Source organism: Tyto alba, unplaced genomic scaffold (assembly GCF_018691265.1).
Source record: "Tyto alba isolate M040663 unplaced genomic scaffold, T.alba_DEE_v4.0 Super-Scaffold_8, whole genome shotgun sequence".
NCBI classification, from domain to species: Eukaryota; Metazoa; Chordata; class Aves; order Strigiformes; family Tytonidae; genus Tyto; species Tyto alba.
In genome coordinates, this window is record NW_024881329.1 from 19,265,361 (window position 1) to 19,291,318 (window position 25,958).

Sequence of the window (25,958 nt, forward strand, 5' to 3'; positions counted from 1 at the left end):
GGGAGGGGAAACCACGGGGCTCACATGGCCCCAAGCACGGGGTCTGGAGGAGACTCTGGGAAAGGGACAAAAAAAGCACCAGGGGATGACAAAAAAGCACCAGGGGACAGGGCAGCAGTGCCTGTTCTCCAGCACAGGGCGGCTCCAAGCTGGGGTGAGCAGGGGGACTGGCCAGTGTGAGCCCAGGCTGAGCTCCAGCGGTGGACGGGAGGGTCTGTAGGAGCCAGCAAGGACAAGCCAGGTCCCCAGAGGGGGACACAGCCCCCAGGCACAGTGGCTTGGCTTGGCCAGCACCAGGACCTGCTCCCCAGGCACCCACCTCTCCCGTCCTGGCTCCTGGGCCCCTCCTCATCCCCAGGGATGCAGGTGCAGGAGCGCTACAGAAGCCAGTGTTTTATTATGTGTCGATGAGGGTCCCAGGAAGCCGCTTGGCCGGTCCCCAGCGCCCACGGGGTGGAGGGAGAGGGACAGGCAGCCTGCTGAAGGGCAAGGCACGGTGTGAGGGTCCCCTCCATCCCTGCCACCCTGAGCCAGGCACATTCCCCACCTCCCCCCCACGCAGGAGATGGTCCTGGGGTGGGGGACAGCAGCGCTGCAGGGCTCTGGGGTTGCTCCTTTGGTAGCTTCTGACCTGACAAAGCTCTGACAGCTCCAGCCGCTGCGTTGAGGGATGGCACTGAGGGGAGGGCAACCAGTTTGGCACGGACCAAAGCCCAGGCACGAGAGGCCAACTGGAGCCAGCAGGAGCTGGCATGTGGAAGCATGAGGATGGAAGCAGGAGCATCGCGCTGCAGCTGCCCTCATCCTCCGGAGGCCAATGCCAAGCCACAGAAGGAGACAAAGAGAAGTCCTTGGCGCAACAATGGCTCTGTCAAGCCCGTTCCTCCCACAGGAGGGCAAGGCTGAGAGTGAGGCCGGCATAGCAGGCAGAGAAGCAACGGGGTTCAGAGAGCTCAGGGCTGGCAGCTCCGAGAGGGCAGGAAGAGATCGCGACTGTTGTGTAGGCGTCAGCGCTCGGCGGTGAGCAGGGGCTGTGGGGAAAGCACGGGTGAGCCTGCACCCCTCTGCCCGCCCCCGCCCCGTTCCTCCCCACCCCGGGGACAGCCCAGCCGGGGCTGTGAGGGGAGGCAGGTCGCCCAGCTCGGCTCCCCAAAGCCACCTCATGACCCTGGTGTGTCCCCACAGCGGAGCTGATACCTGGCAAGAGTCCGGGGAGTCAGCGTCAGGGCGCTTCCAGCTCGGCCTGGCCAGGGCACCCAGCACCAGCACCCCAAAGAGGAGGATCAGGAGCCCCAGCGTGTTAGCAAAGACAGCCTCAGCAGGCAGGCGCTTGTACTCTGTCGTCCCGTTCTTCCTTGGGAGGAGAGAGACCAAGAGCTTCCCTGGATGTGCCCAGCCTTCCCCTAAACCCCCACAACCCCGTACCCACCCTGCAGCAGGAGCCAGACAGGTTAACCGCGCACCTGAGAGGGGGAATCGCTCACTTCCCTTCGCTGCCCCACACTCGGTTTCACTTGATGCCACTTCTGGCACCGAGAGACGACGAGCAGCCCAAATCCTCCCTCCCTACAAGGGCTCTCCCCACGCCCGCTGTGATGCTCACAGGCTGAAGAAAAGCTTCTCGTTGATGCCCGACAGACACGAAGCCACCGACAGCATGAGGATGGTGGAACCAAAGAAGATGTGGACGGGTTTGTAGAGAGCACGGAGCCAGGCAGGAGCCCAGGGCAGCAGGAAGGCGCTGAAGCCGGCCAGCCACTGCAGAAAGGGGAGGTGAGGGCGAGGGGTACAGGGGGGGCTGGGGTGTGGAGGGGCTGGGGCAGCACTCACCTGGCAGGAGAAGAGCAGCACGGTGACCAGCCCCAGCCAGCTGTGCAGCGAGTACATGTTGGGCGTCCCGTTGTTGTTGTGGAAGCGAAAAACGGCCGCTAGCCCCAACACGGCTAAGCCAAAGGCTACCAGGGCTAGCATGCCGTGAAGCACCTTCCAGGGGAGTTTGGGGCCGCTCCAAGTGGGGGGCAGGCGGTACACCAAAGCCGCTGTTGGGCGAAAGGGTCAGGGAGGAACCGCGCCGGGGCCACGCCGCGCCGCAAGCCCCGCTCACCTGCGCCGTACAGCACCACCATGCCCATCACCATCAGCACTGGGTGCCAGTTGAACGTCCGGACGCTGCCATCCAAGGCGAAGCCCCCGCGCCAGTACTGGCACCAGGCGCTGACGAAAGCCACGCAGACGAAGCCCAGCCCGCCCAGGAGGAGGCAAAAAGGCAGGAAAGGGAGATCCGGCATCTCTGCGACGGGATGGCAGCACCTGGGGAAGAGCGAGACGCCCGTTCAGCTTCTTGTCGGGGATCTCCACCCGCACCAGTTCTCGCTGACACCCCCAGGGAGGAGCCAGGACCAAAAGGGGAACCAGGCACCCCGGGGTGGGCCGGCCCTGGCCCAGCTGCTGCTTGCTCAGGGAAAGATGCCAAGTCTGGAACCGGCCAGCTGGGATCATGCAGGGTGAAACCAGTCCTGGAGAAGCCAGCTTCCCCAGTGCCATGCCTGGGAGACAGCAGCAAGGACCTCACGGGGGGAGCAGATGTCTCCTGTAACCCCACATCCCCCCTCCCCTGGCACCCACAGCCCCCCCTGCTTCATTGTCCCCATGAACCCACTGATTCAATCCGCCCAGCACCCTCAAACCTGCACCCCAGCCCCCCATTCCACCTCCCCACTCCCCTCTCAACCCCCCCCTCAGCACCTTGTGCCCGCCCCTCTCCCCCCAGCTGCACCCACAGCACAGGGCTCACCCCAGCTGGGTGGTGAGCAGGTGCTCCTGCACCCCCTGACCCAGACCCTGGCAGCCCCAGCACCCCTGCTCCCTCCTGCCCAGCCTGCACCAGCCCTCACCCCTCCTCTGCTCCACAGGAATTGGGGGGCACCCACTGGCAATAACCCCCCACCCCTTATCCTGCTTGGGCTAGAGAGCGGGACCAGGAAAATCCGGCCCTCAGGGTGCTGCCCTCAGCCCATGGGGCTGGACTGGCAGAAGCAGGGCTGTGCTCATTTGCCTGGTGATTTGCATCTGCCTCCAGAAATAGGTATTTACGTCTCCTCCTGGGGTAGGGACGCACACACACACACACACACACGCGCACACACAGTCCTGTCCCCCGCCAGCTCACCCGTCCCACGGGACTCTGAGGCAGGAGGTGGGTGGGAGGCAGCGCAGCGTGGGGATCACGAGCTCAGCCACCCACTTGCTCCGAAGAGCTGGCATTGCTCGCCATGGCGCTGAGCAGCCCCACAGCTCCCCCAAAGCCTGGGTCCCCATGATTCCCCCAAAGCCCGGTGACATGGGGCCTGGCCCCATGGCTCCCCCAAATCCTGGGTCCCCACAGCTCCCCCAAAGCTTGGGTCCCTATGACTCCCCAAAGCCTGGCAAGGTGGGGTCTGGCCCCATAGCTCCCCCAAATCCCCACGACTCCCTTAAATCCTGGGTCCTCATGGCTCCACCAGGCCTAGCCCCACAACTCTCTCAAAGCCAGGGTCCCCACAGTTCCCCAAAGCGTGGTGACATGAGACCTGGCTCCATGGCTTCCCCAAATCCTGGGTCCCCACAGCTTCCCCAAGCCTGGGGACGTGGGGCCTGGCCCCACAGCCGGGACACCGCAGCTTCTCTAGACCTGGTAACACCGGGCCCCGCACCGCGGCTCCCCCAACACCGGGAAGACGGGGCCCTGCCCTACGGTTCCCCCGGGCCTGGGGACACGGGGCCCGGCTCCGAGGCTCCCCCAAACCCGGAACACAGGGCTCTGCGGATACTCCCGCCCCTGGGAACACGAAGGTCGGCCCCACAACTCCCCCGGCCCCGGGGCCGGGGCCGTACCTCAGCCCCGCCCGCCGCCCCCCGGGCCCCGCGGCCGCCTCCATCTTGGACGGCGCTGCTCTGGCCGCTCGTCTCGCTGGTGGCTCCCGCCAACCCGCCCTCCCGGACGGAGCCACCAGCGAGAGCGGTGGGCTAGAGCGGCCCCGGACGCACTTCCTCCCGCCTCGCTGGTTGCCGTGGAGACGGAAGATGGCGGCCGCAGGTCAGCGCTCGGCCGCTCCCGGGTTGCGGAGGGGGGGGGGACGCGGCGTGGACCACCGGCTCCTGCAACCCCCCCCGCGATTATCGGTGCACCGGGGGAAGGCAGGGGATCGGCCCCGGGGAGGCAGGGCCTTGGGGGGAACCCCGGTGGGACCACGGCTTCTTAGGGACTGGGGATGGGGGGGGCTTCTTGAGGACACAAAGGCACCAAGGGCAGGGAGAGGAGGACCGTGTGGGGGCTGCGTGAAGGGGACGTGGGTCCCCCCTGTTCCCCCCTCCATGTCCAGCCCTGTGGTTTCCTTTCAGAGGAGGCAGGCCTCTTGCCAAAACACGGGGGAACACCCCCCACCTCCCCCCCCCCCCCCCCCTTCATTCTCCTGGACCCCCATCCATCTCAGCACTGCCTTACCTCCCTCGGTGTCACGGGTCCCGGCCCGGCTTTCAGCTCTACCCCCTCCCTTCTCCCCACACAGCCCAGTTCCTCTGCTGTGGCCCCATCCCCTCCCTGACCAGGCTGCCCCAGGCAGGCTGTGCTGTCTCGGGGTGGGGTGAAGCAAAGCGACGCTGCGACCCAGCCTGCCCAAACCTGCCCCCGTAGCGTGGCCTGCTCAGCACTGCCCATGCAGTTTTAGGATTTGTCCAGCATGAGAGGTGTGAATAAAACCTGCCTGGGTGCTGCTCCTGGGGACTCGCATGTCTCCCTCATCCCTGTATTTTTTCACATCTGTTTCCTGAGATCTGGGATCCCCAGGACTCACACATCTCCCTCACTCCCATACTTCTTCACATCTGTTTCCTGAGCTGTGGAGGGGAAGCTGTGAGGCTGGAAGGTGGGAGGGAGAGACCAAACCTGAGCCCGCTGCCTGTGAGAGGAGAGGGGAAGCAGCTTATCTGTGAGACGAGGAGCACAGCTCTGGCGTGCTAGAAGCTGGCAGGAGCTGCCGTTGCTTTGACCCTTCCTTTAGGTTTCCTGGAGGAAAAGAGCTGGTTTGGGAGGTGCAGGGAGGGGTGCATCCTACCCTGCCAAACAAAACCTCCTCTCCCTTCTCCAGGTCCCATAGGGAGTGGCAGTGCTGAGCGCCTCAGCTCCGGACCGTGAGCTGGGGATGCCGGGGCTGAAGGCTCCAACCCCCGGCGAAGGAAGATGCTCCAGACCAGCAACTACAGCCTGGTGCTGTTCCTGCAGTTCCTCCTGCTTTTCTATGACCTCTTTGTCAACTCCTTCTCTGAGCTGCTTTGCACGGCCCCCGCTGTCCAGCTCGTCCTCTTCATGTGAGTGCCTAGGGCAGGCGTAGCAGGCAGCACAGCGGGGCAGGAGGGCTGGGGGGATTCTCACCACATCTCTCTCCTCCTGCAGCATTCAGGACATTGCCATTCTCTTCAACGTCATCATCATCTTCCTCATGTTCTTCAACACCTTCGTCTTCCAGGCTGGACTGGTCAACCTCCTTTTCCACAAGTTTAAGGGAACCATCCTGCTGTCGGCGACCTACCTGGCGCTCAGCATCTCCTTCCATGTCTGGGTTATGGTAGGACAGTTTGGTGTCCCCCTGCAATTCCCTGTGCAACCTCCCCCTCCTGCTTAGGGAAGGAACCTGCCCCATCCCAACCCCTTCCCTAAGGGCTGAGACCTGCCAGAAAAATCCTGTTTCCCCAGGGGAAACGGCTCCCACACTGGGGTAATCCCTGCTGAAGTCGGTGACAGCAGTTCCTGTTTTACCTGGGATTAATCCCCAGCAAACGCCAGTGCTCAGAGCCTGGGGGCAGCCCCCTCCCTGCTGGCATCGAGCAGTGCCGAGGGCTGGTGGGGGCCCTGGCTCTGTCCTGGCAACGTTTTCCCCTTCTCCCCACCGACTAAACCTCCCCTGGCCCCTGGGTGCCCTCCTCCATCGGGTTCTCATCCCCTCTTCCAGCCTCTGAGCGAGGGTCCGTTCCTACCCTGCTCCCCTGGGGCAGGGGGGAAGCATTTTGAGGTGGGCTGGGGGCCGCCCTGGTGCTGCCCACGCCATCCGGGCAGGGGATTGACAGGGATTTGCGGAGATCTGAAGGCTGAAGCTAGAACAGGACCCGGCTCGCTGGCTAAATCCCCTGAGCTGCTTAACCTTTGGGCTGGGGAGCTGCTGAGGGGAGCCGGAGGTGCGGGGTGCTGCCCCCCAAACTAACGCAGGGGTTATTCTCAGCTTCTGTCTGTCTGTCTTCCTCAGAACCTGCGGTGGCGAGACTCCGGCCGCTTTGTGTGGACCGAAGGCTTGCAGACCCTTTTTGTTTTCCAGAGGCTGGGTAAGAGCTTGTGGTGATTGCAGGATCCCTGCTGGAGTCCTGCCCTTTTTGGGGGGAGCCTGTGGGGGCCCTCCCTCACCCCCCATCCCTCCCACAGCGGCCGTGCTCTACTGTTACTTCTACAAGAGGACGGCGGTACACCTGGGCGACCCCCTCTTCTACCAGGACTCGCTCTGGCTGCGCAAGGAGTTCGCCCAGTTCCGTGGCTGATGGCTCCCCTCGGGCTCTGGGTGACCCACCGGCTGCCCCCTCAGCTCCCGCCGTCTCACAGCCCTGTTCCGCCTCGGCCATCCTCCTCCTCTTCCTCCCCCAGGGGGGAACCAGGCGCTAGCACAGCTCGTGCGGAGTCGGCGGAAGGCTCATGCTGTGTCTCAGCGCCACAGTCCCCGCTGGGACTTGAGGTTTTTTTGTAAACACTGAAGAAATAAATTGGCTGCGTTTTCCAGAGGCTGCCTGGTGTCTGTGCCCCACGCCAACCCCCCCCCGGCTTTTTTCTCCCATCCCAGTAGGCCTCAATCAGATCAGCGCTGCCCTTGCAGCCACGGAAAAAGGCTGTTCCCACCTTGCAGTTCGGCCCAACGTAGGAACGGAGGGGGTGCAGGTAGAATTGGGGGAGCAGCCGGGGCTCCCCGAAACCTTTCGGCCGGCCGCGGGCCTCGAACCCGCGGTTCAGGGGCTTAGTCCTCCCAAACCATAGAGAGAGTGGAGAGAGCGGCCGGGGAGGTGCTTTCCCGCCCAGCGCTGCCGTGGAGGCGGCGGCGGTTCCCATGGAGATGGAAGATGGCGCCCAGGAGTGAGTGAGGGGCCGCGATGGGCCGCGGGGCCAGGACCTGGGGAAGGGGACGGGGGGCAGCGGGGCTTGAGGTGGGGCCGGGAGAGGGTCAAAACGCGGCGGGGGGTCGGTCTCGGGAAGCGGGGTTCAGCGGGGCGGGGGGGGGCCGGTCCGTGCCATCCCCCGCCCCCCCCCGCCTCACACCCACAGGCCGCCAGCGCTCCTCGGCGCCGCTGCAGGTCCTGCTTTTCCTCAACGGGTGGTACAGCGCTACCTACTTCCTCTTGGAAGCCTTCGTCTTCGTCTACAAAGGTGAGACCCCTCTCACTTTGACGCCCCGCCCGCCAAAGGGCAGCCACAGCCCCCCCCCCCGGGGTGTGGGTGCAGACCCTGAGGTTGGGCCCGCAGTGCTGCTGCTGCCGTACCCCTTCACCAACCTGGTGCTGGACGTGGTGTTGCTCTTCCTCTACCTTGGCACTGAGGCCACCCGCATCTTCTTTGGTAAGTCCTGAGGACGGCAAGATAATGGTGGGGGCCCCCGGGGGTGACACAAGGCTCCATATCCATCCCCCCCCCTCACATATTCCCCAGTGTGACACCAGGCTCCAGATCCCCCCTACAACCCCAAAACTGCTGGGTGGTGCCATTTAAAGCATCCCCCCCACTGCAGAGACCTGGCCCTGTGGGGGGTCACCCCCCTAAACCACATTTCCCCTCCGCCAGGGTCCAAGGGCAACCTGTGCCAGCGGAAAGTGCCGCTCTCCATCAGCCTGGCCCTGACCGTCCCGGCGGCTGTGATGGCGGCCTATTACCTGCTGCTGCAGACCTACGCCCTGCGCCTGGAAGCCATCCTCAATGCCATCCTCCTCCTCTTCTATGCTGTGGAGCTGCTGCTGGGTGTCCTCGCACTGGTCTCCTTCTCCAGGTAAAGGCTACGGGTGGTGTGGTTTGAGCCTGCGTGGCAGCCGAACACCATGCAGCCACTTTCTCCCCCTTCTCTTCCAGCAATGAGAAGGGACAGATGAGCCAGGCTTGTGGTTAGAGATAGGACCGGGAGGGGGAAATCACCCTTTATGGTCACGAGGAAAAGGCAGACTCGTTAGCGGAGGCAAAAAAACAACATACATTTATTACAGACACTAACAACACGTAACAGAGTAGGACAGTGAAGTGAGAAGCATTGCCACATCTTGAGAACACCTTCCCCCCACCCCTCCCTTCTTCCCAGGCTCAGCTCTGCTCCCGATATCTCTACCTCCTCTCCCAGCGGCGCAGGGGCAGGGAACGGGGGGTGCAGTCAGTGCTGCCACTTTCTCCATCTTCGGTGGGGGGAGCTTCTGGAACTTCTCCCCCTGCTCCAGCATGGTTCCCCTCTCACAGCAGACAGTCTTCCACAAACTTTTCTCTGACATGAGTCCCTCCCATGGGCCGCAGTGTTCCCCACACTGCTCCGTCATGGGTCACTAACTTTCTCCAACTGGATTCCCTCCCACGGCTGCAGCCGTTCCCGAGCTGCTCCGGCGTGGGACGCCCCCCCATGCTGCAATCCTCCCAGCGCTGAATTACAGCAGTGGGGCTACCTTTTCCCACAAGATCCTGGCCTCCTTCGGGCACAGCCTCTTGATCATCAAGGTGAAAAACACAGGCCATAAATCAGTGTCTGCTCCACCGTAGATCTTCATGGGTGGCAGGGGGGGGCCGTCCTGCCGTCTTACCACAGGATACACGGGGGGTCTCTGCTCCAGCACACCTCCCCCCCTCCTTTCTTCCTCTCTTCTCCCACTGACCTTGGTGTTCACGAAGCTGCCACAACTCCTCCTCACAAGTCCCACTCCTCTTCACCACATCCCTTCTTAAATACGTTATTGCAGAAGCGCAGCTGATGGGCTCAGTTTTCAAGCAGAGGTGGAGCTGTCTTGAAGCTGGGGGAGCTTTGAGAAGCTTCTCACAGGGGGCCACCCCTATAGCCCCCTCCCCTGATACCAAACTCCCCCCCCACTCACTCAAACCCAGAACATCAGGGAAGCTGGGTGACAACCAGGGCGCTGCTGGAACCGGTGTGCGGTGAGCTGCCGGGCCAGTTCAGCACCAACACATCCCCATTTTCTTCCCTCCTCCGCAGCGTGGATTCATACTGAAGCCTCACCACGCCAAAGGACCCGGCCCAGAGCCACACAGGTACGCGAGGCAGCGGGGAGCCAGCAGCATTCCCCATCCAAAATAGGGTGGTGGGGGGGTGTTTGCACCCCGTTTTGCCCACAGCACCCACGAACGACCCGCCAGGCAGCACCCAACCCGCTGCCAGCCAGAGCTTGCAACACGCAGGGCAGTTCGAGGTACAGAGAATCATTATTATTTTTTTCTACTGCCTTCTCAAAATAATTCACTATTTTGCAATAAATATTTATTTTTACCTGGTGCCTGGGCACATGGCTTCCCCCCCAGGGTAGCGTGAAGCGCTCGGGAGCTTCCAGCACCACACTGCTGCCTGAACCACCTCGGGGGGGGGGGAGGCACAAAAGCCCCTCAGAAGTGGCAGAGGATGGGCGAGGGGCAGCGGGCACAGAACGACTAAAAGCCCCCAAGTGCTGCTCTTCCCTCCCAGAGTGACTCTAAAAACCTTCCCAACCCCCCCTCTTTACCTCAAAGACCATCGTAGGGAGGAAATGTGACAGAAGAGCCCTACAGCACCATATAAAAGATTGACAACGTCATCAAGTTTATTACACAATTTCCAACCTATCAGAAAGACAAACAAATCTAGTCACTGCGAGCAGGAGGGGCAGCGCCTCGCTGGGTGGTTAATAGGGGTTTGCTCTGCACTTTTCCCCACTATTTGGAAAGAAACTAAAAATTTGTGTCGTTAAGTAAAAAAACAGAACTCTCCCACCAAGCGCTCCCCCCTCCCCGGCACTCACCCATTAAGCTGGCACCTCATGGTACTTTACAAGATTTTTTTTTTTTTTTTTTTTTTTTTGTTTGTGTATCATTTCAACCTAAAAAGACCTCTGGAGCCAGATTGCTCCTGTCCAGCAACAGCTCGGAGGGTAATGCCACCTTGTCCGGCAGCCCTGGGGACTGTCACCCGCCCTGGAAGTCACCCTGTGTCTCCTCAGCTCACCCCGACCACCCCCACCCCCCCGGGGCTCACTCTCTCCTGCTGGAGGGGGTCTCGCAGTCCCCTTGAGCACAGAACCCCCCCCTCAAATCACCGCACTACCTGTTAGGAAAGGCTGGTTGGGGGACACAGGGCCACAGCTGAAAAAGGGAGAGCACCCACGGGGGACAGGCGGTCCCCGAGGGGAGCTGGATGGGGGTGCAGGGAAGGTGGGGGGGGGGAGGGTCACAGCCTGCCCTGCCTCCTCCCCTTCCTCTAAAACAAGGAAGGTGCTGCGGGAGAGGCTGGTCCCTGCCGGCGCAGCTGGTTGGGGTGGTGGCAACACTGGTGGGGCAGAGGGAAGGGGACCCCCGTTACAGGGAGGGGGGTGGGGACAGGAGGAGCGTGGCACAGCGTCCTGTGGGACAGGAGTGTCCCCAGACAAGGCGAGGGGATGGGTACGTGGCAGACGACCCCAGCGCCGCTTCCAGCCAAGGCAGGCGCCTCCAAACTGAAGGGTCCATGTGTCCCCCCCCCCGGCTCCCAGAGAGGAAACGGCTCACAAACCTCCCTCCGTGGAGATAAAAAAAAAAAAAAAAAAAAAAAAAAAAAAAGAAAAGCACCATTTCTCTTTGGGTCCGAGTGTCCGTGGAGCAGAGCGGGCTGGCCTGGGGTGCAGGCGTTCCCCAGCTCCCCGCCTCTCTCCCGGGAAGCGGTGAGTGCCGGCAAGGGCTCAGGCCCCCCAAGGCCACGAGGTGTCGGTGGGAATCCCGCCGGGAAGCGGCACGGCTTTCCTCGGGCGCCCGGAGAGAGCTGGGGGGTGGCAGGGAAGGGATGAAGGGCAGGGAGGGTGGTGGAGCGGCCTCGGTCACGTAGTCCTGGTCGAGGTGAGGAGATACGAGTCCATTAAAAACCACTTAACTGCCACATTCCTGAGGGGAGAGAGGAGAGGAGCAGTCAGAGCAGCGCCGAGCAGCCTTCTCAGCCCTCGCTCGAGGCAGGAACCCCGAGGCAGCTCACCTGTCTCAGTGGTGCCGGTCCCTCTCTCTGTCCCTGTCCCGATGTCGCTCGTGCTCCCGGTTCCGCTCCTGGAAATAGTCCTCGTGTCGATCCTCGCTGTGAAGCAGGTCCCGGTGCCGCCGGCTGCTTTCGCGGGACCGGCTGGGAGAGCGCTCCCGAGATCGGTGTCTTTTCCTAAGCCAAAAAAAAAACCAAAAAAAAACCACCACACCAAAGCTTTTGGTCACCTCAAAGGAGGATCTTGCTGGGGTGGGGGGGACAGAGCAAAGCCTTAAAACAGGGTGCAACAATGAGCCCCGAGAGCCAGCGGTACCTGGAGGAGCTGCTGCTGGCGCCCGTGCTGTAGGACTTGGCTTCAATGCCGTGCAGACAGTCTTTGAGGGAGGAGAGGAGGACGCGGCACCGCTCGTCGTTAGCGACGCGTGACTGCTTGATGACGGCGATGGCCGTGAGGAGAGTCTCGATGGCGTCGCTGTAATCACCTGGGGAAAAAGGGGGGGGAAATAGAGCTGAGGGACCTGCCGGGGGGGGGGGGGGAACAGGGGGACATGATGGCAGTGGGACACAGTCACCGTTACCTGCGCTGGCACCGGACACTGCCTTGGAAATGGCGCTGCTGGAAATCGCTCGGTTCCTGTTCATGATCTCCTCAAACTCCCCTTCGCTCACAGGGGGTGGCGGTGGGCCAAGCTCCCGGCTGCGTAAGAGGCACATGTTGAGGGGGGTGTGTGTGTGTCAGCATAGCCCTGTGTGTGTGTGTGTCGTCGCCCCCCCCCCCGTTTGGTACCCCCACCCCATCTCACCTGCTGTGGTTGTAGGGAGCCATGGCCTTGCCGTAGGTGTCCGGTGGAGGACCCAGAGCCGCGTTGGGTGGGGGGAAGAAGGCAGGGTTGAGGTGCAGGGCTGGGGGGACAGCCCCCGGGGGTGGCACAGCCAGGTGGGGGGGCAGTCGAGGCGGCGGGGGCATGAGATGCTGATAGTGGATGCCGGGCGGAGGCGGGGGGACACCGAAGCCGGAGGAAAGGGGAGGTGGGGGAGGCATGGGAGGTGGGGGGAGCCCCATGAGGGGCAGAGCGGCGGGGGGGCGGTTGAAAAAAGGCAGGACGGAGGGGGGTTTCTCCACGCGGGCAGGCGGCAAGGCGTTCTCCGTCGGCGTGGCGCGGCCGTCCACCGAATCCACAGAGTCTCGGGAGTGAGCCCGCGGCGGCACACCTGCAAGAGACACGGGAAAGAGCCATGAGGCGTGGCCGGAGGAGAGCCTGCAGATCTCGGAGACCTCCTCCTCCTCCTCCTCCTCCTCTTCCTCCCCACCCGCAGCAACCAGCGCGAGGACCGTCCTTCTCCCGCAGCCCCAGGAGGTCCGGCCTCAGGAGAGCTCGAGGTGCTCAGAGAAAGATCCAGCCAGCCAAACGTAGCCTCCGCTTCCACATGCCTCCAAGAAGGCACCAGCTCTCCAGCAAGAGCCCGGGCACACTCACTCCGGGCCAGTGGGGCTCTGCAGATGCCACCGAGCAAGCGGGTTACAGGGACAGAAAGCCAAAAGCCACAAGAAACGGTGAGAGATCCCCAGCAGAGAGGTCGCTGGGTCCCCGAAGATATTAAATGACCCAGAGAGCCTGCAATCCGCGCACGGGCTCAGAAAGGCCCGAGCGTGGAGGAACACGAGGGGACAGGACCCAAGTGCCGACAGCAACGGAGCTGCTGGAGAAAGGAAAACTCGGCGCCAGTCTGGCCTCAAAGAGAGGGACAGGAACCCTTGTTGTGTCCAAAGAGGCTTCAAGGATGAGACAGGAGAGGTAATGACAGAGGACTGCCTCTGCCCAGGCCTTGCTGCTCCAACAGCCGTCAAGCGGAGCACCGTTCGGGCACCGGTGGTCCCGAGCCGGCGGCAAGGGTTCCCGCCGATGGCAAAGCCCCCGGGGGGCAGCCCCAAAGTCAGCCTCCCTGTGCCCAGCCGGGCGAGAGAGGAGGGAACACACCCTGCTCCACCGAAGCGCGAGGGCAGGTCGGGACCTGGTCTAACAGCGCCCAGCGCCGCCAAGCAGCGGATCACGGCGGGCACTGGAGCTGAAGGGAGGGTGCGAAGGTCAGGGCTATCCCACTGCAACTCGGCTGGGGCGCTTAGAAAGAAGGGCTTTTCCTTGCGTGAAATGGGCCACGGGATCTACAATGACCACAGCTGGTCAAGACCTCCTCAAAACGCTCCTGTCAAGACAGTCCCTGCGGTTCCGCAGAGCCCCCCGGCACGGGGCTGGGGCGTCACATCGCTGCGGAGTGAGGCGAGGACCACCTATTGCCATTGTAGAAAGCCCACGGCCAGGCCCCAGCTGGAATATTGCGTCCAGTGTTGGGCACCTTACCTCCGCAGGGATGGACAAATTCTGGAGGAGATCCAGAGAAGAGCTACTAATAGATATGGAGGGTCTTAGCTATGTTGATAGGCTGAAGAGCTTAAGCCCATTCAGTTTGGAGAGGAGGAGGAGGAGGCTACGAGGGATCTTCGCAGTGTGTGAGCACCTAAAAGGGGATCATAAAGACTTGGGTCAGGATCTAATCAGACTCAGCAGCAACAGGAAACAACCCCCAGAGACTCCTGGCAGCATCCCCCCCAACCCCGAGGTCTCGGTGGGTCGGCCCTGACAGCTCTGCTGGGGATCTGCGGGGCCCACGGGAGATGCCGCGCAGCACGGAGGTTTCCCCCCCGACCCATGGCGTGCCTTCGCCTCACTCACGTTTGCGAGCCTGCGCCTCGAACTGTGACAGGTTCTGTCGGGTTGCCAGCCTCACCTCCACCTTATCCCCATTGAGGATTTTGCCCGGCAGGAGCTCCAAGAGTTTGTGAACCGAGTTCTCAGAGGCGACCACCACCTCTGCGTACCTGCGGGAAAATCCGGCGGTCAGCCAGAGAGAGCCAGCCCCAGGCAGGTCCCCCCCGGCCCCAGGAGGGGGTAGGGACCCTCTGTGACCCCTCCCTGGGGCTCCATCGCCGGCATTCCCAACACATCCCACTGCCTTTCCCAGCAGCTGAACCCAGTCTGGTGTTACATCTCCCCTCCTCCCTTTCCCATATCGTTTAGGAGTCTCTGCTTTACCACCCCAGCTCCAGGCGGGCTGCGCATCACCTGTGCCAGCTAGGAATAAACACCGGTTGTCCCCTCAATGCCCCCCAAACACAGAGGACGTGGCCGTTGAGGACCTGGCTCCCCCATTCCCCCACGTTCCCCCCTCTCCTCTCACCCTTTTGACTGGCCATTGGCTCGGTTCTCTGCGAATTTCAGCTCCACCACGTCATAGACACCAACCGAACGGATGGTCTGGATGAGCTGCTGGTCAGTCGTCCACTGAAGGGAAGAGGGGAGAGGTCAGTGTCAGCTCACGCAACCCTTTGCAAGGCCCTGGTGCCCCCGGGCTCAGTGCTCAGTGAGGGGGGACTGGGACAGGGTACTTGAGTACAGAGACCCTACAGGGAGTTTAAAAATCAACCTTGAGGCTGAAACGGGCCCAGGACACGGCTATGAGAGATCACTCTGCACTCTGGACAAGACAGAGCTTTCCCAGAACTTTCCCTGTATCCTGCACCAGAAGGGGACACCCCTGCACAGCCCCAAGGAGGTAGAGCCAGCAGCCAGTGGGGCACTACAGCCACTGGTCACCTGCCCCTCAAAGCTACGAATCCCTTTTCCCTGAGGACCATGAGGTCAAGCCCAGCTCACAACGCAGTTTGAGACACTGGGTCAGCGCAGACTGAGGAGGAACAGCACTCCTAAAGAGCCCCGCAGCCCCTCAGGGGGTTGCTCTGGAGGTCCCCCTATCTGTGTACACACCACAGGAGACCCAAAATGCTCACACAGGTGATCTGGAGATCCGCCCCACCCCCACGCAAGCACAGCCAGGCAGTGATCCCACTCACCCAGGAGAAGCTGCCCACGTAGACGGCAGCTCTCTTGTTGCGCAGCCCGCTGTACGTGTACAGGATGGCGGGAGATTTGCTGTTGGGTTTGGGGGACGGCTCCTGGCGGATCTCCGGGGGTGCCTCCGAGCTGCTGGTGCGGCTTTCGGGGGGCTGCGAGCTGGCTGCTAGCACGTCGTCGTACAGATCCATCTGATCAGCATTACTGAACTCAGAGTCCTGCGAGAGGAGACACCGTGAGCACCTCGGCAGAGGGGAGATCCCGGAGCGGGGTGAAACCGTAGCTCGGAAAGGGACCTGTGGGCTGTGAAGAGCCTAAACGGGGGCTCTGGAGGACTGTCCCATTCTGCTGGCATCCTCCCACACCACCCTCCACCCAGCAGAAACCAACCACCAACCACCCCAGCAGACATTTAAAAGTCACCTCACGGTGCGGCTCTGCCGCAGGTGCCCCGCTGTGCCGGGGGGCTGCGGAGGAACTTGCGGAACCTCCTTTGCGGTTTGCAAACCAGTCGCCCCAATTCGCCGAGCGCCAGCATGCCCGCGCTCTTCTGAGGCAGCACGAGCCGAGTTCCAAAGGTTTAAGCACCCAAACCACTTGTCTTGGGTCCGCTCACAGTTAGGTGGTGGTGAATCACTGCCACGAACGAAACCAGGGCTCTCACAAGCCGGCTCCTCATGCCTGGAGCCCTGTCCCCTCCCCTCGGTGACATGCCGCCGGGGTGCGTGTCCTCTTTCAGCACTTTTTTTTGCAACAACTCCCCACGCTTCCCGGCCCAGCAGACCCCTCTCAGCACCACGCCACTCTTCCCTGCTATTCCACTGCCCTGCCAAAACACTCCGCGTCTTAAATTTCCGACCACCCCTCCCCTCTGAGATCCACCACAGCATCCACTCTTCCTCCCGGGCAATGTGGAAATCCCTCTCGCGCGTCCCAGCGTTAACAGAAACCCCACAGCACAGGGGATCAACATCTCAGCAACAAGGATTACCAGTGTCCCAAAGATGGGGCGATGGGCTCTGCTTTGCAATGCTTGGCATAACCCTGGAGCGTTTTGACACATAAGGAGGTGGAGAAAAATACTCCAGGAAGCAGAACCACAAGGCTTCACCCCACTGGTGACCAGCACTGGCTTGATTTTTCCTCCCCGCTAACTTGAAGCCTTTTGCTTTTTCATCCGCCCCTCTGCTGAGCGCCAGCCCACACCTCACACGAGCAGAGGATCAGCTTGTGAGGATGTCACCCGCCCCGAGCACCGGGGCAAGACGCGACTTGCTGCTCCGGGAGGCCACCGGGAAGCAGCTCGCCTTTCGTAAGTGCGTGAGGGCAAGAGTTCAGCGGTGGAAAACCAAACCGCCTTCAACAGACGAGCCTCTCGGCAGGCACACGCTTCAAAACAAGTCCAGCCTGGAGGAGGTGGGGGGGGGGGGAGGTTACACACCTGCCCGGGATACGCCATGGCTAGCTCCCTCATTTTTGGGCCGGCAGAGCCATCTTCAGGGTAGGAGCTCCGCGCCGTCTGCATGCACAGATGCACACAGCTCCCCTCCCCTCGGCAGCGCAGCCTTTCACGGCATGAACCAGCCGCCGAGGAAGCTCGGGAGCTGTGAACTCAAGTGTCCTAGATCTGCCTTCCAATTCCCACTCTGTTCCGGGCTATATTTAATTTAGAGTGTACAGCGAGTGCTGTGTTTACTACGGATCTTCAGACTAATTGCTCGCCCGGATTCAGCGTGCGCTGAGCATCATTTGGTGCTACAAATTACTACGTTCGTATCTGTCCCACAGGAGCAGCGCACAGGTCCTGTGCAGCACAAAAATAACGGAGGCACTGCTCCCAAATTTTTAATTCCAGAACTTCAAAAGCAGTTCAGACAACATCATCTGCTAGAGATAGCGCGAGGTGGTTAAATCCCCTACACTGATGCTCAGGGAACTGCACGCATAAAACACGGCCCTTTGTGAGCTCAGGGGAGAGGTGGGAAGGGTGCTCAGCACACAGCTTTCAAAAGGTCACAGAAATATAAAACCCAAACCATTTTTCCCCAGACGCTCTTCTTGACAGCAGTGTCCATTTCTAAGGCAAGCCGTAATTTTTGCATCCGGCTATTTCAGTTGCGGAGCTGATAAAAAAGGTTACGAGAATTTGAGCAGGGTGCAGTATTTTTGTACTCATTCTCAAAACAGCTCAACTGTTTGTTTAATCCGCCTCCCACACTCCTACCTCCACCAAGTGCCTTTGGACACGGCCCAAGGCTGGAAGATTTCTGCCTGAAAGTTTCAGAAACTTGAAAATAAAAATAGAGGGGGGGCAGAGCTAGAGGAGATATTGCTCGGAAGCCCTCACTTATGCTACTTAAGGGATACTTCAGCTTGGGAGTTTTTGGAGACCCTCTGGGATCTCTAAAAAGGCTCTCCTTTAAAAACTAACAGCTTGATGAGGGGGTGGTGTAGAAGTACTCACAGTCCAAGCGCTCCCAGACCACTCCGCTGGTCTTTGCCATCGCCGTCGCGCTGAATTTGGAGCCCGTCGCTCAAAACACGTGGTACTGGGAAGTTTCCTGCATCACCCACCGCCCCACCGGCTGCAACACCTTCACCACCGTTCAGACCCCGACACAGCCAACGCACCCCGAATCCCCACATGACACCCCGAGAGGTGCAGGGGGAGGAGGCGGCCGGGCACTGTTGGCAGGAATCGCCACGTGTGCTGCGGGATTCGGGAACACGGGGCAGCCAGGGCACCTTCCTGCCGCGCTTTGCTCCCACGTGGGCAGATCAACTCTGGTTAATGAGACGCTGGAGCCGACGACCTTGATAATCACTTCCAGCTTTAAGAAGCTTCCACCTCCTTGGCCGTGTCAAAGATCTTTTGTGTACCGTCCCTCAAACCCTCCAGTTCTATCTTCCCACGCTGCACAGCCAGGCTTGCTCCATCCTCCTCTCAACGCTGCTTAACTTCTTTACTCCCAAAGACCCCTGAGACCAGATCTGACCCGTCAGAGACCCTCTCAGCTCCCCAGCACGTCAACTCAAGCCACTCTTTTCATCACCCTTTGTGCTCCAGGCCTGCCGGGGGCTGAGCCTTCACAGGAATGCCTGTCTGGACAGGGCCGGCTCCGCAGAGTGCCTGGGAAGCAGCAGCAGATTTCTCCTGTTAAGTCCCCCCACCTGCTTGTTGTTTCATCGGTTGACCTCCGAAGACGTTATGGACTTTCCAACTCACACATGCCAACGTCACAGCTCTCCTCCAGACAGAGGATACCACATCCACTTTCCCCGTTTCCCTTTGGTGTTCAGAGGAATCGCCATAAATGAAGTTTCCCGGTTATTCTCTGCGCTTCAAAACTCCAGCCCAGTGACCTCCATGCATTTACTTAATCTGCACCTTCCACTCGTGTTCCCCCAGCTCTCCCTTCTGCTCCCAAGCCCACGTACACCTATTTCCCTATTCTGCTAAAAGCAAACTGCATAAAAACATAACAAATAGAGGCCATTCCTAAGCCAGAGCGGTTCCGTTTGGTCCCAGCACAGTACTAGATCGTTTAACACACAACGAAGCGGGTTCATTCCGGGAGTTTGTCAGGAAGGATGCAGGAAGCGGTATTTCAGAGTCAGAGGGTGCCTGGGCAGGGCTGCCTGGCTGATACAGGCCACACGGATGTTTGCTTTGCACCTCGTTTCTCTAATGAAGTTCCCGTTATTTTGGCAACGTTACAGCCGGCTGGGACCCTGCCCTCCTCCAAGGCAACTGCTCTCAGTGGAGAACTCCTGCTTCTTCCCCAGCAGCGGGAAAACATCGCAGTCCCCTCGCCTCCGAGGCCGTTTACACAGTTTCCACCATTTCGCTTTTCCCTGAAGGTCCAACCCACAGCGTATTCTCACCTGATAACCTCCCGCCTCCTCAGAACAAAGGGGTTTATCACCTTCAGCCCTCTGGGAGCTCACGGCCGTTCCTTCCTCCTCGCGTTTTGCTTCCAGTTCATGCAGCTTGCCCTCTAGCGCAGACCAACTTGCCTCCGCGGACTTTCCGTGGCCATTTTTAGTCTTTGAATGTCTGTGTTCACACCCAGATACCCAAACCATCTGAAATCTGCTTCTCTAACAGCTACACCTTCCCCCCGCCCCCCGCCAATTCTCTGTCATTTCTACCCACCAGTCCCAGACAGCCCCAGGGTGGGAGAAGTCGCACACGGGTCCCTCTCCGACCGCAGCACGTCCCTGTCACAGCTTCCCAGCCTCAACCCTCCCGTGGGTTCAGTGTTCTGGGTCCCCTCACCTCTTCCCAGTTTGTATTTCTTATTCCTCCAACAAGGCTGCAACTATCCCCTTCGATCCCCGCTCTGCCCAATGTTCCGACCCAAACCCTACCTGCCCCTCCCAAATATTTTAGGACCAGCCATACATTGAACCTGCAGAAAGACCCTGTATTTCCCGCTCAAGGTGGCAGCCACCAGGATTTCGGAACGATCCCAGCCCTTGGTTCCCCACTCTCCAGCACTGTTACCGCCCTTTCCCAAGCACACTGGTCACATCTTCTGCCTCCACTCAATATTTATGCCCCAACCGGCAGCTACATCCACGTTAATCACTCCAGTGCCTTGTTAACGAGTTGGCTGATGTTGCTTAGAGTGTTCTCCACCCACCCTAAAAAAAAAAAAAAGGGGATTCTGGAGCCCCAGCCCCGCAGCCAAGACGCGTTCCTCACCTGGTTGAACTCCTCGTCGGCGTAAATATCGATCAGATCCACTCCCTCGGACATATTTCCAGAGACGGGAGCAGGAACCCGGGCTGGGACCGGGGCGAAGCGGGAGGAGGGAAGGTGCACTGCAGCAGGGCAAGGGAGGGGGAACAATCACTGTGAGTGTGTGTGTCCCCAAAAGCCCCCTCTGCACCCCCCAGAGTTGCCCACAGCCCTGAGCCACCCAAGGGCCGCAGCAGCCCCTCAAATCTTTATCTGGGATCCACCCCCCTCCACCCTCATTGAGGGTGACCCCCAAGGTGGGGTGGACACACACACACACACAATGTGGCTCCATTCCCTCCCCCCCCCCCCCCAAAACCCTCCCACACCCCTGAGGGGGGCGGGGAAACAACCCCCCCTCAAGTGGGCAACCATAACCTGCCCCCCCCTCCTTAACTCCAACCCAGGGGCGCCGACCCCCCCCCTCCCGGCGGTGAACACCCCCCCCCTCCCCACACACGTTCCGGGCAGCCCCTCCCCAGTAGCGAGGTGCCCGGGGAGTTGGGGGGGACACACACAAGACACCTTACCCTCTCCCCCCCACCCACCGGGGCCGAGACCGCCATATCGGCCCGCCGCGGCCCGCCCCTGCCGAGCGGCGGGAGCCGGGGGGAGGAAAGACGGGGACCGAGGGGGGCGGCACTGGGGGGCGGTGGGTGACCCCCCCACCCTGTTCCCGCTGTGTTTTCCTTTCTCCCCCTCCCCGGCCCCGGCCCCGGCCCCGCCCGTTACCGCCAACAGGCCCCGAGCGCGCGCGCCAACCGCGCTCACCGCCACCGCCAGCGCCGCCGCGCCACGCCCCTTCCGGGTCTAACCCCGCCCCTTCCGCCCCGCCCCGCTTATCTCTTCCCCCCCCCCCCCCCCTTTTCCCTTCTAACCACCGGGTCATAAAGTTGAGCCGCCCTCTGTCACAGAGCGGCCCGGACGGGGCCTAGAGCGGCCGCGCGGGGCTATGGCGGCGGCTAAGGTGAGAGTTGGGGGGAGTGGGGGGTGGTGTGTGATACTGGGGGTGAAGGGGCGTTACTGGGGGCCGTGGGGGATCTAGGGGTGAGGGGGGGCGGGGAGTGTGTTGTGGGTGGGATGAGGGAATCGAGGGCAGGGGGATCTGGGGGTGTCGTGGGATGGAGGGTTGGGGGCAGCGGGGTCTGGGCAGTGGGGGCTAAGTGGGATGGAGGGCAGCGGGGTCGGGGGGGGTGGGATATGGGATCGGGGACAGAAGGGTCTGGTCTGGGGGGGATTATGGAGGGGTGGGGGCAGCAGGGGCTGGGGGTGGGGGGGTGGGATGGGGGGATTTGGGACAGCAGGGGATGGGGATGGGATGGGGGGGTTATGGGATGGGGGAGCAGCAGTTTTAGGGGGGGTAGGATGGGGGATCATGGCCAGTAGGGTTTGGTGGGGGGGCTCCCTGTCCCCCCTGTCCCGGGACAGCCAGCCCTGACATCCCCTGTCCCTCTCACAGCTCCACTCCCTGCCCGGGCGAGCTCCGTGCCAGCACATTTGGGGGCTGCTCTGCCTCTGGCGTGGTTACCGCGGCGACTCCCCGAAAGACTCGGGGAAGGACGTACTGGAGATCCCTTTGCCCCCCTGGCAGGAACGTCCTGACGAGCCACTGGAGACCAAAAGAGCCCGGCTTCTCTATGAGAGCCGCAAGAGGGGGATGCTAGAGAACTGCATCCTGCTCAGGTGAACTGTGGGATGCCCCGTCCTCTGCCGCTTGTCCGCCTCCCGGCTGTCTGTCCTTCCCCACAGCACCCTGGCAGTTTGTCCCCTGCAGACAGGGGCGGGCGGGGATGGCTTGTGCTTAACAGGATGATAATGTCAGCCCTGGAGAGCTAAGGGAGGAAGAGGTGTAGCTGCTGCGGAATTCAGCTCCCTAACAGGTTTTTAATTATGAGGGAAGAGCCCTGAGCATTGCGGGAGAGTTTGGTGGGGTAATGCAGAGCTGTAATCCAAAACTTAAAGGAGATGGGATGTTGCTTAGAGGATAGAAGGCTGAGGCGTCAGATAAATCACTGCAAGAGCTTTGCTCGTGTGGGATCCTACGATTGGAGGAAGCTCCTAGCTGGTGGTGGAGGTGAAATCCTTCGGGAAGGACATGCGTAATTTCTGGGACATGTGGGTGAGGCACGGCCAGTCGGGTTTGGGGATTGAAGTGGTGGTTAACGGGGAGCAGGCTGGGGTTTGAGGCAGGTCACTTTGGAGCCAGCTCCTCCTCCATGTCTTCTGGCATCGAGCTGGGTGCCAGCCCCACTCTCCCTACAGTCCCCCGCCCTCATCCTGCTACATCCCCTCTCCAGCCTCTTTGCCAAGGAGAACCTGAACCACATGAACGAGCAGCAACTGAACCTCTACGACCGGCTCATCAATGAGCCCAGCAACGACTGGGACATTTATTACTGGGCCACAGGTAGGGTGCAGCTGCCCCTTGCCCTGCCCACTCTGACGCTGAGGCAGCGCAGGCTTTGCTGGGGCTGCGCGTGGTACTGGGTGCCTTGGGGCAGGATGGGGCCGTTCTCTTGCTGCCCCTTTTTTATACATTTTTTTTTTTTTTTAACCGCAGAAGCAAAGCCCACGCCAGCTGAGTTCGAGAACGACGTGATGGCCATGTTGAAGGAGTTTGCCAAGAACAAAAAGAGGGAGCAGAGGCTGCGGCAGCCGGACTTAGAGTATCTATTTGAGCCACCCCGCTGATGGGGCGGCCGCCTTCCCCTTCCCCATCCCCTGGAGCAGAGGAGGGGTGCGGGGCCCTGTGGATACTGCTGCTCTCCCCGTGGCTCTCCTCCTCCTCTGGCAGCAGCTCCCTCGGACTCAGGGCATGATAAATAAAGCCGTGGCTGCTAGCCCTGTGGCTCCTGCTGCGCCGTGGGAGCCAGGCTCTGCTCAGGGGAGGCAGCAGCAATCCCAGCTCGCTCTGGCATGTGCCAGCTCGCTGCTGTCTCCAAGTTCAAGCTGTCCCTTTGAAACCCTTTTTCTAGGGACCCCAAGGGGGTGACCCCACACACAGGAGGGCTGTGGCCCCTTTCCGCAAGAGGTTGGAGTGGGGCATCCCGCTCCCTAGTGTCATCTGTGGGGTGTCCCAGGCAGCGGTGAAAGTCTCCCTGCGGCCACAGTGTCTGTGTGTCACCATGCCAGTAACCGGGAGACGGCGTCACCATCCCAATCCCCGCTTCCATGGGGACATTCCAGAGCCACCCCTGCTTCCAGGCAGGCAGGGAACCGCTCTAGGACAGCCCAACCATGGCGTTTGTCCGTCCCCGTGCCAGCCTGCGGTCCTGGGCGTGGGACTCGCCGGGCACCGCCTTGCCCTCGGCGAAGGCACGCACTGGTGGAAGCGCAGACCTGATGAACTTCTACGCCACGACCTACGCGGTGGCTTATGGTAGGGTGTCCCGAAAGCCTCCCCGAATTTTGGGGGAGTGGGGGGCTCTTTCCTGGAGGCTGAACCCCCTCTCCCCACTGTCACCCAGGCCAGCCGCCTTTCCATCCCCGCCTTGGCCCCCACACCGACACCGGCTATGTGTCCAACAACCGCTCGGCTGTCTCCCGCCTGCTCTGCCAGCGCAGCGCAGCAGAGCGGTACGTACCCCTGGTGTGTTTGTGGGGGACACACACACGAGTTTTGGGGCCACTCCGTCACAGCCGCGCTGGCCTCCCACTGCAGCCAAGACCCTGCCACGTCTACCATGGCTGAGCACTTCAAGCCCTTCTGGCTCCCTGACGGCCGGAGCCTCCTGCCCCGGCACATCCACCAACCGGGGAGCGGGTACATTCAAGGGTCCCCCCTTTCCTGCCTCCGCGCCGGGGCGGTGAGTCCCCAACACACACAGCTCCTCCAGAGGCCCCCAAAAACATCCAGGGACTATGGTACTGAGAGCTGCTGCACTGGATCTGCCCAGCCAGGTACGGTTTTGGGGGTGTCGGTGGTCCTGGGACCAGCTCCAGCCCCAAGAGGTTTTGGGATGTTAGTGATCCTGGATCCAGCTCCATTGCCAGCAGGTTTTGGGGCATCAGTGCTTTCAGGGACAGCTCTAAACCTATGGAGTTTTGGGGTATCAGTGGTCCCAGGGCCAGCTCCAAACCCAGGAAGTTTTGGGGATGTTGGAGGCCCCCTGCCCTGTGCCACCTGTCCCTGCCCACACCCAAACGCAGGGGGACAGGCAGGGTCCCCAGGTTGTATCCAGTGCCATGACACCAGGTAACGCCGTGGCTGGCTGTGGGGCTGAGCACAGTCTGGGTTGGGGACAGGGCTGGGGGACAGCGGGGCTCCCCCCCTGCCCTGCCCACCCCCTGCAGATCTCCTGCAGAAGACAACCATCGGCACCAAGGAGCAGTCGGGCTTCACCAGGGCCACCCCGAGGAGCGACCGTGTCCTGCCAGCCCTGCCGGCCCAACCCGTGAGCCCCGTCCCCACCGTGTCCCTTGTCCCCTGCCAGCCCCTCCCACCCCTTCTGCACCCCCAGGGAGCCTTTTTCTCCCTCCCACAGCTCAGCGTCAGCATCACCACGACGGATTACCTGCCTTCCGTGCACAGCCATGTAAGCGGGGCAAGGGGAGGGGGGTGACGAGGCGGGACCCCCCTGCTAGCAAAGCTGGGGTGCAGTCAGGGGACCCCCGTGTCCCAGTCACCCCATCTCCACCCTCGGACAGGGTGGTGAGAAGCTCCCGGTGCTGTCAGTGGGCTCCGAGCGAGGCAGCGGGTTCAGCCAGGAGGTTTCGACCTGCCTGGGCACTGCGGTGAGCAGGACCCCATCCCACCGCCCACCTCCCTGTGCCCTCCTCCTCCTCTTCCTCACCTGCTGTCCCCACACAGGGCTTGCCCACCGTGGGCCACCCCGTTGTACTCATCTCCCGAGGGCTTCAGGCACCCCGAATGACCCAGGCCAGTCTGCTGGGACAACAGGTTGCTGGGAGGAAGGTGGGTGCAGGCATGACCCCATCCCAGTCCCTCCTGTACCATGCACCCAACCTCCTTTCCATCCCCACAGGAGCCATCGGGGTTCACCAAAAACAACGGCCAGTATGTGACACTGTCCCCTGCAGCTCCAGGTGAGTTTGGGGTGACTTTGGGAAGGAGGAGGAGGGGATTGTCCTTGCCCCAGGGGGGGTGTGTCCAGCCTCCCCATCCCGTCTCTCCTGGATTTTCCAGCTCAGTGTTGGCGGGATCCAACCCGGATGGCCAAACCCATCGGGGGCATCCATCCCCAGAGCCCCAGCAGCTTCAGCACCAACAACCACCCCACCGGGCTGGGGGACATCGCTGGCCACCTCCTGGCGTAGCCCCCCCCACCCCGGGGTGGCCCAACACGATGCTGCTGCACCCCAGAGGTCCCAGCCTCAGCTTCTTTGGGGACCCTCCCCCCCCCCCCCCAAATCTTTGGGAGCACATGAAATAAAACCCCCCCAAACAGTCACCCCTGGCCCCTCGAGACCCTGTGGAGGGACTGTGGCTGCCCCCCCCGCCCTTGTGTAGGGGGCTGCCTGCACCCCGAAGGCTGGCAGGAGGATCTGGGGAGGGGGACACACACACACGCATAGCGGGGGTGCCACTTGGCCAGCAGCCGCTGGAGGGCTGTACGAGCCCAGTTTTCCACGCTGGTTTTTGGATGACACAGCTGATTTGCGGCGGGGAAAAAACGGGGAGGGCTGGCTGGGGTGGGCAGCGGGAGGAGGAAGGGGACCCCCAGCCTGTCCAGCAGGACGGGGAGACACTGGGTCGGGGGGGAGAGGGGGGTGGGGTGTGTGTGTCAACTTGGGGTCTTCATCCACGCCCGCCCGGGCCGTGGGGGTGCGCAACCAGGCTTCGCCGGGGGGGGGGGTCCCGAGGGACGTGGGCGATCGCAGAAGGGACCCTCACCCCGGGGGAAATAGCGGGAAAAGTGTAAGGGCGTGGCAGGGCGTGGAAATGGGGTGGGGGGGTGGGAAATGGGGGGGGCATGCCCGCATCCCAGGTAACCCCTCCCACTGGGCGTGTCCTTCCCGCCCCTCCGCGCTCCCATTGGCTGCGGCGCGTTGCCGTGGCGACGGCGTCGGGATGCGGGGGGGGGGGGGGCGGGTACCCCG

General features: G+C 61.8%; 6 protein-coding genes across 10 annotated transcripts; 4 read left to right on the plus strand and 2 right to left on the minus strand.

The window, feature by feature from the left end:
* Positions 1 to 378: 378 nt before the first annotated feature.
* Positions 379 to 4,585, minus strand: LOC116961858 (lysosomal membrane ascorbate-dependent ferrireductase CYB561A3). 3 transcript variants are annotated; one of them, XM_032994008.2, is made up of 6 exons: positions 4,484 to 4,585; positions 2,105 to 2,310; positions 1,831 to 2,039; positions 1,604 to 1,758; positions 1,198 to 1,354; positions 379 to 1,031 (listed from the first exon to the last, which is right to left on the minus strand). In XM_032994008.2, the coding sequence occupies exons 2-6, from the start codon at positions 2,286 to 2,288 to the stop codon at positions 1,008 to 1,010; spliced, it is 729 nt and encodes a 242-aa protein (XP_032849899.2). In that variant the 5' UTR covers positions 2,289 to 2,310; positions 4,484 to 4,585; the 3' UTR covers positions 379 to 1,007. The 3 variants fall into 3 exon arrangements, with proteins under 3 accessions (XP_032849899.2, XP_032849900.2, XP_042641379.1); XM_032994009.2 differs by lacking the exon at positions 4,484 to 4,585 and adding an exon at positions 3,874 to 3,945; XM_042785445.1 differs by lacking the exon at positions 4,484 to 4,585 and adding an exon at positions 2,895 to 3,000.
* Positions 3,968 to 6,799, plus strand: TMEM138 (transmembrane protein 138). Of its 2 annotated transcripts, XM_042785449.1 has the most exons (5): positions 3,968 to 4,075; positions 5,127 to 5,346; positions 5,432 to 5,603; positions 6,279 to 6,354; positions 6,452 to 6,799. In XM_042785449.1, the coding sequence occupies exons 2-5, from the start codon at positions 5,219 to 5,221 to the stop codon at positions 6,562 to 6,564; spliced, it is 489 nt and encodes a 162-aa protein (XP_042641383.1). In that variant the 5' UTR covers positions 3,968 to 4,075; positions 5,127 to 5,218; the 3' UTR covers positions 6,565 to 6,799. The 2 variants fall into 2 exon arrangements, with proteins under 2 accessions (XP_042641383.1, XP_032849901.1); XM_032994010.2 differs by lacking the exon at positions 3,968 to 4,075 and having other exon boundaries at positions 5,125 to 5,346.
* A 217-nt stretch (positions 6,800 to 7,016) lies between these two features.
* Positions 7,017 to 9,539, plus strand: TMEM216 (transmembrane protein 216). Its single transcript, XM_032994001.2, has 5 exons — positions 7,017 to 7,147; positions 7,337 to 7,438; positions 7,535 to 7,627; positions 7,850 to 8,051; positions 9,249 to 9,539. The coding sequence occupies exons 1-5, from the start codon at positions 7,135 to 7,137 to the stop codon at positions 9,262 to 9,264; spliced, it is 426 nt and encodes a 141-aa protein (XP_032849892.1). The 5' UTR covers positions 7,017 to 7,134; the 3' UTR covers positions 9,265 to 9,539.
* Positions 9,540 to 9,821: 282 nt separating this feature from the next.
* CPSF7 (cleavage and polyadenylation specific factor 7) lies at positions 9,822 to 20,715 on the minus strand. 2 transcript variants are annotated; one of them, XM_042785431.1, is made up of 10 exons: positions 20,670 to 20,715; positions 19,863 to 19,981; positions 15,154 to 15,372; positions 14,481 to 14,584; positions 13,976 to 14,121; positions 12,047 to 12,455; positions 11,822 to 11,940; positions 11,557 to 11,725; positions 11,244 to 11,417; positions 9,822 to 11,155 (listed from the first exon to the last, which is right to left on the minus strand). In XM_042785431.1, the coding sequence occupies exons 2-9, from the start codon at positions 19,914 to 19,916 to the stop codon at positions 11,249 to 11,251; spliced, it is 1,389 nt and encodes a 462-aa protein (XP_042641365.1). In that variant the 5' UTR covers positions 19,917 to 19,981; positions 20,670 to 20,715; the 3' UTR covers positions 9,822 to 11,155; positions 11,244 to 11,248. The 2 variants fall into 2 exon arrangements, with proteins under 2 accessions (XP_042641365.1, XP_042641364.1); XM_042785430.1 differs by having other exon boundaries at positions 20,631 to 20,700.
* Positions 20,716 to 20,752: 37 nt separating this feature from the next.
* On the plus strand, positions 20,753 to 22,738 carry SDHAF2 (succinate dehydrogenase complex assembly factor 2). Its single transcript, XM_042785452.1, has 4 exons — positions 20,753 to 20,865; positions 21,358 to 21,581; positions 22,196 to 22,305; positions 22,459 to 22,738. Exons 1-4 carry the CDS (start codon positions 20,851 to 20,853, stop codon positions 22,587 to 22,589), a joined length of 480 nt encoding a protein of 159 aa, XP_042641386.1. The 5' UTR covers positions 20,753 to 20,850; the 3' UTR covers positions 22,590 to 22,738.
* Positions 22,739 to 22,807: 69 nt separating this feature from the next.
* On the plus strand, positions 22,808 to 25,220 carry PPP1R32 (protein phosphatase 1 regulatory subunit 32). The gene is made up of 8 exons (XM_042784887.1): positions 22,808 to 23,277; positions 23,366 to 23,474; positions 23,560 to 23,894; positions 24,192 to 24,433; positions 24,546 to 24,632; positions 24,709 to 24,813; positions 24,884 to 24,944; positions 25,045 to 25,220. Exons 1-8 carry the CDS (start codon positions 23,136 to 23,138, stop codon positions 25,173 to 25,175), a joined length of 1,212 nt encoding a protein of 403 aa, XP_042640821.1. The 5' UTR covers positions 22,808 to 23,135; the 3' UTR covers positions 25,176 to 25,220.
* Positions 25,221 to 25,958: the final 738 nt, after the last annotated feature.

Excerpts from the sequence above, each read along its gene's own strand:
- TMEM138 (XM_042785449.1), top strand. The coding sequence starts at position 5,219 with ATGCTCCAGACCAGCAACTACAGCCTGGTGCTGTTCCTGCAGTTCCTC. Across the intron at positions 5,604-6,278 it reads CCTTCCATGTCTGGGTTATG|AACCTGCGGTGGCGAGACTC; the intron begins GTAGGACAGTTT and ends TGTCTTCCTCAG. Across the intron at positions 6,355-6,451 it reads TTTTGTTTTCCAGAGGCTGG|CGGCCGTGCTCTACTGTTAC; the intron begins GTAAGAGCTTGT and ends TCCCTCCCACAG.
- SDHAF2 (XM_042785452.1), top strand. Across the intron at positions 21,582-22,195 it reads GAGAACTGCATCCTGCTCAG|CCTCTTTGCCAAGGAGAACC; the intron begins GTGAACTGTGGG and ends TCCCCTCTCCAG. Across the intron at positions 22,306-22,458 it reads CATTTATTACTGGGCCACAG|AAGCAAAGCCCACGCCAGCT; the intron begins GTAGGGTGCAGC and ends TTTTAACCGCAG.
- TMEM216 (XM_032994001.2), top strand. Across the intron at positions 7,439-7,534 it reads CTTCGTCTTCGTCTACAAAG|TGCTGCTGCTGCCGTACCCC; the intron begins GTGAGACCCCTC and ends TTGGGCCCGCAG. Across the intron at positions 7,628-7,849 it reads GGCCACCCGCATCTTCTTTG|GGTCCAAGGGCAACCTGTGC; the intron begins GTAAGTCCTGAG and ends CCCCTCCGCCAG.
- PPP1R32 (XM_042784887.1), top strand. The coding sequence starts at position 23,136 with ATGGCGTTTGTCCGTCCCCGTGCCAGCCTGCGGTCCTGGGCGTGGGAC. Across the intron at positions 23,278-23,365 it reads GACCTACGCGGTGGCTTATG|GCCAGCCGCCTTTCCATCCC; the intron begins GTAGGGTGTCCC and ends ACTGTCACCCAG. Across the intron at positions 24,633-24,708 it reads CGACCTGCCTGGGCACTGCG|GGCTTGCCCACCGTGGGCCA; the intron begins GTGAGCAGGACC and ends GTCCCCACACAG.
- LOC116961858 (XM_032994009.2), bottom strand. The coding sequence starts at position 3,917 with ATGGAGGCGGCCGCGGGGCCCGGGGGGCGGCGGGCGGGGCTGAG. Across the intron at positions 2,040-2,104 it reads GGTGGTGCTGTACGGCGCAG|CGGCTTTGGTGTACCGCCTG; the intron begins GTGAGCGGGGCT and ends TTCGCCCAACAG. Across the intron at positions 1,759-1,830 it reads TGCTGCTCTTCTCCTGCCAG|TGGCTGGCCGGCTTCAGCGC; the intron begins GTGAGTGCTGCC and ends CCCTTTCTGCAG.
- CPSF7 (XM_042785431.1), bottom strand. The coding sequence starts at position 19,916 with ATGTCCGAGGGAGTGGATCTGATCGATATTTACGCCGACGAGGAGTTC. Across the intron at positions 14,122-14,480 it reads GCCAATGGCCAGTCAAAAGG|GTACGCAGAGGTGGTGGTCG; the intron begins GTGAGAGGAGAG and ends ATTTTCCCGCAG. Across the intron at positions 11,418-11,556 it reads GCCAGCAGCAGCTCCTCCAG|GAAAAGACACCGATCTCGGG; the intron begins GTACCGCTGGCT and ends TTTTTGGCTTAG.